This window comes from Glycine soja, chromosome 11, assembly GCF_004193775.1.
Source record: "Glycine soja cultivar W05 chromosome 11, ASM419377v2, whole genome shotgun sequence".
Lineage (NCBI taxonomy): Eukaryota > Viridiplantae > Streptophyta > Magnoliopsida > Fabales > Fabaceae > Glycine > Glycine soja.
This window is the reverse complement of record NC_041012.1, coordinates 49528200-49542873: the sequence shown is the minus strand read 5'-3', so window position 1 is coordinate 49542873 and position 14674 is coordinate 49528200. Positions and strand designations below refer to the sequence as shown.

Here is a 14674-nt window from a genome sequence, read left to right as displayed (position 1 = left end):
TTTCATCCTCATAAATTTAAAATGTGTTGTTTTTTTATCCAGAGTTAGACTTGGAGGAATCCGAACCTACGTGTCATTTTTTAAAACTTAAATTATATGTTAAAAAATTAAAAATATGTTACTTTTTTGCTCAGACATAGATTTAGATATGTCACTCTTTTATTGGTTCTATTAATGATTATAAGAGTGAGTGATAGCTGAGGTTAAAAACCACCACAAAATGCAAAAAATAAAAAATCCAACAAATTTGTAAATCTTTCTTTCCCTTTTTCGTCCACTAGGCTAATCTGAGAGGGATGAATTCAAAAGCCAGATTGTTGAATTTGTCGATAACATTTGATTCCAATAGAACATTGGAATTGGTATTTGTAACATTGAGTTTGGAAATGAAGGTGTTAAGTTTTGGAAAGAAAGAGAAATTCAAAGAAGAAGATAGGATCATTAAGGTGGTGTTAATCATTGCATAACAGAACATTTAAAGAAAATAAAAGAAAAAAATATTTATTTAAATTTGAAGAAGATGAAGTTGCGGAAGAAGAAGATTAGAAAAAAGGAATCTATAAGAATGAAAAATATATCAAAAATTTTACAAAAACAAATTCCAAAATTTTAGATATTTATAATTACAAAAAATATATTTTAGCAAAAATAAAATAAAGGAAAGTATCACGGTGAATTTTTTTTAATTAAAATTAAACTGATGGGCCAAACGATATGCTTGTTTGTCGCTATGGCCCAAGATTAAATCAAAATGATTGCTTAGCTATAATACTTGTGAAGGAGCAACACTAACAATGAATAATAATAATTAAAAAAGAATCAGAAGTATATAGTGTATACCTCTACTACGTTGCCATATACCCTCTTATCCAGAAATGTACAATTCAACTAAAAACAAAAAAGTTACATGCGTAACTTTTTTTTTGAAAGGATACATTCAAAACTACTTAGAACTCATCCCTTACCACTTTCCATTATACCCCATATCTTGCTAAAACCATAAGGAAAAAAAAAAAAAGATAAAAGAAGAAAGTTAAAGGTCTCCACAGAAAGTGTATGTATTAGACTTTTCTGAGGAGAAATTTTCAAACAGTTTGCATTACTATTTTCTTCGCTGGCGGTCAGAATAAGATCTAGCAGGTTTGACGGCATTTGCAGGTTGTGGAGGAGGCCTCAAAAACATGATTTGGGAACGTGAAACCATGTCTACCATGGAAGGGGTTCTGTATGCATTCACAAAACTAGTGCTGTCTGTAGAATCTCCTCGTGCAGTTGCCCTTTGCCATGAATGAGCACACAATCCTGAGAGAACATAAGCCCTTCCAGACTGCTCATAAACACGTTGGTTTACCATCCTGTCCCGCATCTCCTTCATTTCAGCAGCAAGAGATATGCAGAGTTCATCACCAGCTTTGGCAGAGATAGTTTCAGACAATGCCTGCTGACATCTTTCCAGAACAGAAACTGCAGCAGACAAATCACCGCGCTCAGCCTTAACTCTAGCCTCAGCCATTGCCTCAGCAGCTCGAAGCCTGTTTCTCTGCTTGTCTACTTCTATTGACACAACTACATCTCTAGCTACATTAGGTCTCTGAATCTTTACTTCATTATTTACTCCCAACCCCACCATTTCTTTTGTGATGGGGTCCCTATAAACACCTCTAACTATCATCAAAGACATCTCATCCCTAGACTTATCGACCGGAACATTGACTGTCACCAAAAAGTCTTTTTCTTCTTCAGCATACAGATCTCCTACCTTGATAGATGCCCTTTTTCCACTGTCAATCAAGCTAGTTTGGTAACTTCCTGCTTTTACTGAACCAAGTTGCAGACGACGGTGAACACACTGAACTTCTACATGTAATTCCTGAACCACCACACTCAATAGTCCCCCAATACACTGTGCAAATGCATCCTGAATCACATCCTCGTCTTCAATGAAGGAAAAAGTACCCCCGGATATCTCAGAGATTGAGTGCATTGCAGTAGCATCATGATCAACACCAAAGCCAAATGCATGCACTGGTATATGCAGACCGATACCATTGTTCCGGTGAATGGAGCATGGGACAAGTGACCGGTAATCATTTACATCATTGATCCTGCTACTGTTAATGGATGAATCCTGTCCATCAGATAGTAATATGATACTGCTAACAGGGTTCTTCCACTTGCGGTCAACAAACACTTTGGCACCTTTCCTCAAGCCTTCAACAATGTTTGTGACACCATTTGAAACCAAAGAATCAACAGCTTGCAGTGCCTCCTGTTTTCCAACATCAGTCATCCTCCTAAGAGGAAAGATGCGGCGGGCTGTGCAAGAGAAGGTAATGACAGAAAGCCGGTCTGATGAACTCAGATTCTGTATGACAAAACCCATAGCTCGTTTCAGTAGTGCAATCTTTGTGCCTGACATGCTGCCACTCACATCAAGAACCGTGACAAGATCGATTGGAGCGCGAGAGTTTTGAGCCGATGCTGATGATTCAGTGTCGTTGCTGGGTCTCCCTGAATGAGGGGGAGCTTTGAGATGAATCAATACAGCAAAGTTTTCATGAGAGGCTGACTTTGCAACAGCTGAAACTTCAGGATATGTTTTGATCTCCATTGTGTTTACTACATTGTGATCAGCCTCATTCATATCGTCAGTAACTGAAGTTTGTTGATCCAAAACCTCATCATCATCATCAAAGAGAGCCGGTTCAGTAACATCATTAGAAGATGCATGTTGTGGAGCTGTACCAACTTGTTGGGAAGGAACCCTCCCTAAGAGAGTTGTCCATGAATCATTTCGCGGTGAATTTACTCGGTTGATGTCATGGGAGACCTTAGAAGAACGACTCTGAAAAGGAACCTCTTTCCATTTTGCTCTGCAGACAGGACAAATCCGGTTCCCGTGTTTTACATTGGACGTGATGCATTGAAAATGGAAAGAGTGAGAACACTCTGCAGTAAAAATGGCATGTCCCTGCCCTGGTTTCATTGAGTGCAGGCAAATTGCACATGTCCCCTGTAGATAATGTAGAACATAATGTGAGAAAAGGAAGAATAAGTGCTAATACAGACTCTACAAACTTTATCAAACAAGACTCTACGAACTTCCCTTAAAACCAAGATGGAGGAAGAGGAAAAGAGACATGTAGATGTAATTAGAACTGTGAAACTCTAACAATCATTTTACACTCACCACTTAAATCTCACCCCATGTAGTAATAGCATTGTCATCATTGCTATTTGATACTAAATTTACATAATAAAGCTATTATGAATGCCTAGTAGTTAATTATGGTAGGAGGGGGGAGGAAGTAAAGTTGAAAAGCATATAGGTGATTGACAAAATACAATATTTAAAATAAATAAAAAAATCCATTCACGAGTCATTTTATGATAACTCGGTCATATCATTAATAATTTTCCTAACATTTATGGAATGGAGTTTTCTATTTCAATTGTAATCAAACCAAAAATCACCCGTGAAAAAAGTGAACATAAGGTAATGATCCAACGATCAATACCTAATCTTCATTAGTCAAACTTTAAAACAAAAAAGCCAGCACCGCCAACTGCCAAGGCTTAAAAATAGTATTTATTTGAATAAATTATTCTAATTTCTTAAAAACTATAATACAATTTTAAAAGCTTTCAAAATATTAGCAAATTTTATTATCATTAAATATTTTTATTTTGTGTTGCTTAGAAAACTGTTTTTAAAATCTGGGAATCCGAACAATACCTCAATAAAGTATAAAGTATTCATAAATAAATGCAAAATTTAGAAAAGTCACTATTACATTATTTTGTCTAACACTGCCCCTTCTGTCTGGATGCAGGTCCACTACTACTAAGACCAGCGCATAGAAAGATGAAATACAATGCTTACCCATTTTTACTACCACAGACGACAAATTACTATTAAGATGCCTAATTACCAAAACTAGAGGATTCCCAGGCAAATCTACAACTATCTAAAAATCTCAACGTTATGTGGTAAACACACGCAGAAAGGACAAGAAAGAAAAAAATAAACAACAATCAACATACGATTTTCCAAAAGGCAAAGGCAAATTGCAACTCAAACATTGAACTTTTCGAGAAATTAATTAATAATGGTCAAATAAAAATCAAAGATGATTCGCTCATATTGCTTTCTTTTCAATATTTCTGATCCCGCAAAGTCCCTTTCTTTTTCTTTATTAGCAGCTGGGATTTTCACAATCAAAGGTTAAGGGATGTTTGACTCTTTAAGGCGTTGTTGAATGAGTGAAACAATGCGTAAAGAGTTGAAAGGCCTCAAATGCAACGCAACCTTTTTCCGTATAGCTTTATACATGCTCTCGTCTTAATCAATACTTATCATCATGCAAGGGTCCCTTCAATTAATAAAAAAACAAAAAAAAACAGTAAAACCTATCATTATTTGTATAGGGTCCCTTAATTTTATTCTGTGTCGATCCAAATAATTCTCAAACATGCACTTGTCCTTAAAGAGTACTACTACACATGGTAATGGGGATGAAAGCAACACCAAAACGATGAATTATAAACCGTTTCCAGAATATGGCATTAAGATTAAATTACCCCAACACAAAGGGCCAAAAAAAAATTAAAAAAAAGTTTTACTAACCAGTGCCCTAAATTGGTTAAAAAATGGAAAAAAAAAATAGTTGTAATGAAAAATATCAGATGGGTGCACTATTAAATTTTCCAATCAAAACTTTTTACTTTTGGTTCCTTATTATTTTACAAAAAATAAATAACAAGTGATTATAAATTTAGAACCTAAATATCAATGTCTATTTACAGTACTATTTAGCAATTAGCGCAATCTCCTTTGTAATAATACCAGAATACTAAATTATAAATATATGCAATGAATGAGTTTCAAGTTTCAACCCATGTAGTGAAAAAAAAGGGAATTTAAAAAAAAAAAAAAAACTCAAACTTTCCATTGTGAAAGTGGGAAATTAAAGTTAATGGGCAATGCGAACCTTGGAGCATTTGGATTTGGATCCGGAGAGTCGGAGCCCGGAGGCGGAGGAGTTTGTGGAAGTGACGGAGCGGTGGCCGGAGGCGTCGGCGGACGGCGAAACGCGGTCGGAGAAGGCTTTGGCGGAGGTAATAGAGGAAGAGGAAGAATGTTCGATGGTTTTAGGGACTTGAACGCACATGTTGATCCCAATAGCGAGCTTCACTTTTCTCCATTTGCTTCCCATTCTGTTTGGTTCTCGAAAAAGAAAAAAAAAACACGATCAGATCTTGAAGCAGTAATGGGAAGACACTGTGACGGAGCTAAGAAAAGTTTGAATTTGAATGGGTCTGAGCATTGGAAGACGAATAGAAGAGAGAAATAATAAGTGAGAATGCAGAGAGTTTGTTATGTATGGTAACGAAGAATGAAGAGAGAGAGGAGATGAGTGGTTCCACAGAGGATAGAGGGGAAATTTTGTTGAGAAATAGCATAATTGTAGCAATATCAGTGACTATAAAACTGAAGGAGTTTTTCTCTTAACCAAATTATGTGATTTTTTATGGTTTTGTGTGTTCAGCTTAAGAATATGAACGTTTCTCTAACAAATACTATTATTAATGATATGTAAAATATAAATTTTATTTTACATGTTGACGAATCATAGCCAATTCCTTACATTATACAGAAAGCATAACAAGTAATGTAAGAAATAGAATATAAAATTAGTAAATTACTAGTATTTTAACTCCAGAAACTGTATGGAATAAATATTTACAGTTGTTACCAAACTTGGCATAACGACAGTAAATTCTACGTGCAATCCTCCTAGAATGGTGGTGGGTGGTGGTAAGATGTACCTTCTAAGACATTTTAGAGTTTAAATTAACGACATAAAGGTATGAGTATGTATAAGAAGTAGATTAGAAGAAATCTGGATAATCTTTATCTTTTTGTTATACAAACCGATAAAATATAAAGTTTTCTCTTACCTTATTTAACTATGTAAGGTTCTCTGAATTTCGAGTAGAGTTTGTTCGGTCGGTCCATGAGTATAATATGGTTTGCCGAAATAAATTTACAATATACTAATATTAACTATATAAATTAAAATCACTTTATTGTATTTTTCAATGAATCAAATTAATATAAAAAATAACATTTAATATTTGAAGATATATAATATAATTAAGACAATAATACTTGTTTGTGAAGTCAATAATAATATTTTTAAGATCATATAATATAATTTGTTAGAACTTAAAATAAAATAAATTTTAATTTTAAAATAATAGAAGTTTTATTCAATCAAAAATTAACATTTGAATTACTTTAAAATAAGTATTTTAAAACATAACTAACATGATAAAATATGATTGAATGACTATGTTAAACTTTTTATATTATTTGTATATAATTATTTTTCTTATAAAATAATATTTTATATAAGGTATTCAAAAATATAATTTAATTTAAATTTGAAGATAATGTCGTGTTTATAATATTATTATTATTTAAATTTAAAACAAATATAAAATCTTAAAAATTAATTTCACTCCATAAGATTTTTAATGTTCAACTGCGTTACAAGTAAAATCTTAAATATAATTAATGAATTTTTAATGTTCATGCAACTACGTTACAAATAAAAACTGCCCTTTTGTTTCCTTGCTGCTTCTTGTCTTGGTAGTACATTTTTGTATTTACTATATCACCATCTTTATTTTATAGTATTTGTTGCAAATGACAAACACCAACCGTGAAATGTGAATGACCCACTCCATTGCTATTTTTATTTACATGAACTGCCCACGCTCATTAATATCTGCATGAAAAAGGTATGGGCGTGTTCCGTTATAATTGAATGTTACATACAGACTATATAAGCCAATAAGGCCTTCTCTATCTTTTTCATGGGTTAAATTACTTTTTATAGGTCTTATAATAGATCCCACCATTTTTTTCTTTTTTGTTTGCAATTGAGCTTAAAATAAAAACATGTAATTAATTTAATAAATAATACTAAGAAATAAAAAATATAATAAGAATTGAAATATTTAATTACAACTATAATTTAAAATTATCATTATTATAGGATATTAATCCAAAAAAAAAAAACACAAACACTCACAATGAGACAGAAAAATTAAATTTGAACATTGTTGTGAGCAAACGTCCCCAAAATTAAATTTGATAATTTTGTAAAAAATTATAATAAACTTTCCAATTATACTGATTTAGATCCATTAATTAAAAATGAAACTAAAACAAGATATTGATATTACAAATAAGAGATTAAGAATAAAGGATGAGAAGGATAATTTTTATATAAAAAATGTGTTCAATTTATAGCATTCAGTTGGATTGTAAACTTATTTTTAAAATATTTAAATTAAAAAAATGATTGGAAGGGAACGATAATTTTGTTGTGATTGAAAGACCATGTTCAAATTGTAATTACATGCAAGTTTATTTTAAAAAAAGAATCTCTCAACTCAACAGCCAACACTCATCCTCTCCACTTAATCATCACCCTCTCAACACTCAGTCCCTCACCCTCCGCAGCGCACCACAATGCCCCTCTGCGAACCTCAACGTTCACAAGATTCCATTTTTATTTTTTATTTGTTCTTGTATTTATTATTTTGTCATCGGATCTGTTTATTTTCTTGTTTTTTCAACTGTGATCTGTTGCTATTGTTGTTTATTGTTTGATCTAGATTTTTGAGTTCATCTTCTTCCCCTCTTTCTTTTTCATTTTTGTTGCTTTCCTCCATTATTTGTCCGGGAGAGATAGTCAAAAACTATTTTTTTTAGAATGGTGAGAATCTTAAGAGATATGATAGAAGATTCCATCCTCCGTGCCAGAGATTATAGGTCTCTCTCTGAAATCAGATCTTGAGCTCTCACTGAAGATGTTATAAGACTTTTGTTTTGTATGTGGACTTTTTCAATTTGATTAACTTTGAAAAAAATATAAATCAAGACAAAAATAATTAAAACCAAAATTGGAATAATTATAATTAATTTAAACAAATAATAAAGAGAAACATATTTTATAAATATAAAAAATAATTTAAGAGTATTAATTATTGAAAATTGAGACGAAAAAAAATTATACCGCAATAAGAAAAAGTAAAATGAAAGATATTGTGATACTTAGATTTACAATATAAAAATCCTTTCAAAAAAAAATTACAATATAAGAAGGTATGATAATAATTACATAACTACACATTATTGTATAAACAGGATATACAAATATAATTTTTTATTTACGTATTAGGGTTTGAAGGCTGCGTTGTCTTTATCCGTTGGCCATCGAGGTTTGTAAAACTACGTTCATTTGTTAATTTTTATTTATAGAAGAAACTTCACGTTCTGGTTTAGCTTTTGAATAAGCAAACTTCAACGTTCAAACACATCGAACTGGTGCTCCACAAGAAAATTTAGAATCTGGTTGACTTTTTTTTTATATAGTAAAAAATACAGAGAAAAATCGTTCCACTACTAAATTATGAGCTGTTGTAATTAATAATTCTCCGTCAAAGAAGATCGCCGACAAAAACAGAATCTTTTTTTTTTTTTTTTTATGTTGATAGCATCAATCAATTGAGACAATTCTTCGCTGCAATATATCAATAGCATTTTTTTTTTGTCTTAAAGTTGATGCAAATATTTATTAACTGTATGGATAAGTTAATTTGTATTAAAAAAAATCTGATTAATCATTTTTAATTAGATATTTTTATTCAATTACATTTTTTTTTTCATTCATAAAATTTAAAATTGAAATCTCATTTGAAAAAACATGAACCCAATATATAAATACTTATTTAAAGAAATACTATAAGTTTTTAAGCTATATTAAATATTTGAGTTTTTCATACTGATCTAAGAAAAAAAATTGAATATTTGAGCGACATATCCGAAAATCTCAGCATTTACAACAATACGATGTGTTTGTCCGTGACTCTGTACGGATATTAATTTTATGATACATAGTTTTTTAAGGAACAAAACAGTAATAAAATCTTCTATCATCAATCCTTAAAAAAATAATATTCCCAATTAGTGATAAATAAGTAAGGATACCACTCCTTAAAAAGAAAAAAAGATATGTGCAACTTTGGGGGAGGAGAAGATATAAAGGAGAATGAGAGAAAGTAGTCACTTGGGTTTCAATGGTTAAAAAAATAATGGATGCGGTAAAAAAAAATTACTTTTTCGTAACAAATTAGTAAGTATATCAACAATTTATTGAACAATTTAGTTCATCCATTCATCAAGGACGTGAAAATTTGTTTGCATATATAAAGTGACAAGTAATAAAACCAAATATCAAGTATGCGCAAAACTTAATGTTAACCGAAAAGAAATTAACAATAAAACTAATTTATTGTATTATTTACACTGGGCTAAATTTTTATTTTTATCTTTTGAGAATAAATTTTTCATCATTTTATACTTTTATGAACAAAAATGGATGTTTATCTTTAAATTTAATTAACTATTATAACAAGAATATTCTATTTTAGCATTAACTTCTTGGATATTTTTATCCTTAATTTTTATTAAGTAATTATCACGAAATTAACTGTTCACCTCTATATTTTATTTAACCTTTTTTTCTCTTCTTCTTTTAATTTAATTTTGAAAAATATAGAGAAGCTTAACATGCATCTCTTTCTCCTAATATTTATTAAAAGATTAATATAATTTTAGCTAAGACAAATATTAATAGAAAAGTTTTTTAACCGACAAAAAAATGATTGGTGATATAAAAAAAAAACATGTTTAGAATTAAAAAATAAGATTTTTACCCTGGGCTCATTCTTTGAAAATTAAATATCTTAATTGTTGCAGAAAACAAGCGTTTTTTACTAGGTAAACAACGAGAAAACACCGTATAGCCAACCCTTGCATTTAAGGATAAAATTTACGGTTGAAGTAAGTAGTTACTAGTACATGGTATCAATGATATTAAAATTGAGATTTCCGAGTCAAATGTAGTTGAAGATAAAATTTAGGTTATAAACTTAATTTAGTGGTAAGAGAAAAGGGAAGAATGAAAAAAGATCATGGGTTTAATTTTTTTTTCACTAACAAAAACAATTAATAATTAATATTTATTGATAAAAAGATTGTCGTACTATATTTTACTTTAGCAAAAACAAGTGTTGCGTTACATTTTCAAAGTAAGTGTTTTGTTTAGATTTTGAATGTAATATTAATTTTTTTTATTAATTTCTCTAATAAATGTCACTTTACATTTTCAAAGTGATATTAATAATAATGTTAGTTTTATAAAATTACTATTTTGAATGAAGTATCATTTTCATTTATTTATTTTATTTTTTGGTATGTGTAAAGAAATATACAAAGATATTTATTTTGAAACGAAGAGAATGTAAAATAGTAATTGATTGATGTATCAACTTTATTATAAAAAAAATATTTATTTAATATAAGCCAACAAAAAAAACCTTATATCCTTCCTTTGCGTGTTTTAGTCTAAATATTTTAAATGTTATCTTGTTTAATTGAAAACGGAAGGCTTTTTAATATATTTGTACTTTCGAAATATTATTTTATTATCAAAGAGATATTTAATATGTTTTTTTGGCGGGTGATATTTAATATGTTAATAAATAAAAATAGTTTTTTTAGTTTAATTTTTAGAGTATGAATAGGTAGGTATATTAGAGTGTCAATAACCCGCTCATAAGATGAAAATCAATCGAATAAGTCTACTTCTTATTCAGTCTTTTCGTTAGTGGCATATTTTTTCAGGTTTGGATTAATTAATATTGCTCATTTTCACTATTACAATCCTTATTTTCGTCATCATTAACACATATTAATTTGTGCCGATTGAATTAGTTTTAGATAAGTTGTTTAAGTTTTTTTTTTTCAATAGACCATGTGACATGAAGTTGCTTAATTTAATAAATAACATATTTTTAAAAGTATCATGCTATACACAAAACTAATTCAAGCACTCACTTAGTAATGTTAATATTTGAGTGAATTTTTATTTAAAATACTTAAATTTATATAAAATTATAAAACCTACAAAATTATGATAAACAAGTAATTATGCATTGTAAATGCTATTTGTCTAATCAGTATAGATTAGTATAATACCACAATAAGATAATTTATTTTATTAATTAGCAGAGTTTATTTTTTTACGATCTTAATTAGTTGAGTTAATAAAATAACATTAAAATTGACACAATTAAATCTTTGTGACATGCTCACACAACACAATTTGAAGATTACAAAAAGAATAAAATAAAGTCAATTATGAAGAATGAAAACATTTTTTTATTATACTTGTTCTTAAAATATTTTTCTTTTGTGATTTTTTAACATTAAGTAATTATAATAATTTACTTATTTACTTTTATATATTTCTATTTTAGTTTGTTAAAAGTTTTACGTACATTAACAAATATTTGTCTAATTTAAGAAAAGACTTGTCAGTTTAGTCATAGTCTCGTAGGGATGAAATGAAAGCCTCTCTTGAGTCTCGGGTAAGGCATAAGTGGAAGTTTGAGCAATATCATGGCTTGTCTGTGATGGTGGCTGTGTTCATCTTCTTTTCTTTCTTTTTCTGTTAAGATCTTTCGCTTCATATTAGCTGCGTTCCTGAAATTACGAGGTGAATTTTTCTCAACTTCTTCGGTGTCTTTTGGTTGAGTGGACGAGTCATGCTACTTATTTTAAAACATTGATAAACTTCTTTTTTTTCTTGAGAAAAAAATAACATTGATAAACTATGACTTATATTATTCATCTACAGATGTACTGTAAGATCTTTATAATAGTATTAGTTTTTACCACATTAATTATCTCATTTTATTTTTCTCTGTTACATATTCTCACGATCTCTATTATAAGTAAAAAAAACATATTTCATACTTATTAAAAAGATTAATTAATTTCTTTAAATTATATTATTTTTAATCAAAAAATAATTATTTTTTTAAAGTTATTCTTCATTAGAATTTAATATCAGATATAATTTTTTAATCTTATTAAATGAAGACTATTCGGAGAAAATCTTATTAAATAAGTCATAAATAAATAAATTTATTTATTTATATTTAAGATAAAAAAATAAAAAACTTTTATTGTTTATAATCGAAAGGGGAGGAAGTGCTTATTAATTATACACATTATTATGAGAAAATAATTTCTTCAAGCAAATTGTTTTTATTAAAAGCGTTACAGTACAATTGTAAGTTTATTTAAGTATATATAGGTGAGATATTAAAAAATAGTTAAAAACTAATTTTGTACATAGTACTCATAATTTGTGATAGGATATAGGCAGTGGAGAACATATGGTTACTGACTAGTACAGTGAGAAAAGTGGGTTGAAATGAATGTTAACTGGTATTATAGGTATGAGCTGGTTGTCAAAATTAAATGGATGCTGGGAAAAAGAGTATCCAAAATTGAATGGTGGGGTGGGAGTGTGTTGGTTGTGAAAGTTAATGGATTACCCAAAAAAGTAGGCAAACATGCATGATACTATAATTTAAATGGTGTGCAAATTCATAGTCAAATCAAACGGCAGTAATGTATGCAATGACAATCACGACAGAATGGACAGGGTGCAGTATATGCACCAGCCAAATTGCATCACATCCCAATTTTATATCTCCTTTTATATATATGAATAGTATATGGTGGCCCAATATTTATTCAGATTAAAAATAAATTTTTGATTAATAACATATTTTGTTAAAATTATTAATTTTATTAAGTTTTTAGTATAAACCTTTTATCAAATTATTACAATTATTTTTATGATTTTTAAATTAAAGTGCAAACTTTTTTTTTTCTAGGGAAAAAGTATATTACTTCACGTTAATGATACGAATGGAATAGAGAATGATGTAATTCATAGAAATAATTAGAAGACATATACTTTTTATGATAAAATATAGTCACTATAAGATGATTTTTTTGAAAATAATTAAATACACCTAATAGGTAATAGCTTAATATTCAATAGAATCATCCACGATTTGAAAAATAACATAAGCAAAGCTTTTGAAAATGTCCACGTACTCATATATGCAGCGTAGAGCGTGCCAAAGAAACCAGAACAAATCTGCAAAGAGTATGTATAATATATCGACAAATTCAATTATGAATATGCGAAGGAATCGAAACAAGTACACTTTTGAAATAATCCTGATTTGACCAATTAGGGTCCACATTATGAAGGAGAGAATCTCAAAAAAGGAGTGGCAATCAGGGAGTTCGAACCAGGTCTAATTGTTTTCCAATTTTTCCATGCTCTTGACATACAGAGGCAGCTCAAAAACATAACCATGAACCATCTTTTAATAATATCAAAAATGGCATATTGATAATTTTAATATCTAAATTAATCGATATTCATAAATTGGTGTATTATTCTAATTTTAAAGTTAGGGATCTCTTTCGTCCGCGTGAATCCGACCAGAAATTATTGCTGTTTCTATAACTTAGGTTTTTCTCCTTATTGGGTCAAGTTTCTTGAAGACACATTGGATTATTACATGTAGTACTGCATGTAATACACATTTGACATTTCTCTATTTTGATCTTTAAAATCCTTTTCATCATTAATGAAATTGAATTAATAATAGTACATGAACAATATGCTATTTAGTTATTAATAGTCAAGGGAAATATAACATTTTTTTGCCATGCCTATCCTCTATCATGTTAGACATACCTATACGAGCACAACAATAGAAAACAAGCACGATGTCGAAAAACCATTAGAGAAGACAAGTATAAGTAGCTGGCTCTTTCATTTTGAGACTATCGGGGGGTCCAAGTCTCATGAGTTTCAGTATCTAGCAAACATTGTTACTAATCAGGTGCAAAGTGCGGAACAACACTACCAAGATACCTCCGAAGATCTTCATTAGTACAAAATGTTTAATTTTATTATTTCCCTCGGAAAGTAATCTGATGCCTAGTGAATTCCTATCATTAAGGATATACTAACCGTGGTGTTAACCTATTAACTTATTGTATTCTGAATTTCTAATACATATTTTTTTTTTAATTATATAAATCGAGAAATGCGTCCATAAAAAATTTACAACTATACTCAAGTAATATACACTTGCCAAATCATTCAGGTGTCCAAGACAATTTATAGAAGTTTTAAAACTCAAGTTGATCATTGACTTAAGTTAATGAATCATTAATTCAATCATAAATAAATTGTAGTTAAATTAATAATATTTAAATGTTATAACCTAGTAAATTAACAATCTATTCAAAATTATTGATCAATTTACTGCGATAGGAACCAAAATTTGAAAACCTTACAGACCTCAATAAAATGTATTTTTTTTCCAGTAAATCAAGAATAGTATATGGTTAGGAATAAAAAACTAATGATTAAATATGTTCTTTGGATAATTATTTTTGTAGTCCTTTTAAAAAATTATTTTTATTAATCCCTTAAATTTTTGAAAAGTTACTTTTAGTTTTTTTTTTTCTATTGTATTCATAGTTTTACATTTTGTGATGATTTTTAAGCATTAATTTTTTTAAAATGAACTGTCAAACTATTTTACTCGGATGGTTTGATGAAAGTTTTTTTTTTTTTACATATTTTAACAATTTTAAAGAAGAAAAATAAAACCATAAATGTGAAATTGTTATGATTTTTGTACATATGAT

General features: G+C 29.1%; 1 protein-coding gene across 1 annotated transcript; it reads right to left on the bottom strand.

The window, feature by feature from the left end:
• Positions 1-808: 808 nt before the first annotated feature.
• Positions 809-5533, bottom strand: LOC114374855 (E3 ubiquitin-protein ligase WAV3-like). Its single transcript, XM_028332562.1, has 2 exons — positions 4992-5533; positions 809-3013 (listed from the first exon to the last, which is right to left on the bottom strand). Exons 1-2 carry the CDS (start codon positions 5214-5216, stop codon positions 1103-1105), a joined length of 2136 nt encoding a protein of 711 aa, XP_028188363.1. The 5' UTR covers positions 5217-5533; the 3' UTR covers positions 809-1102.
• Between the last annotated feature and the right edge of the window lie 9141 nt (positions 5534-14674).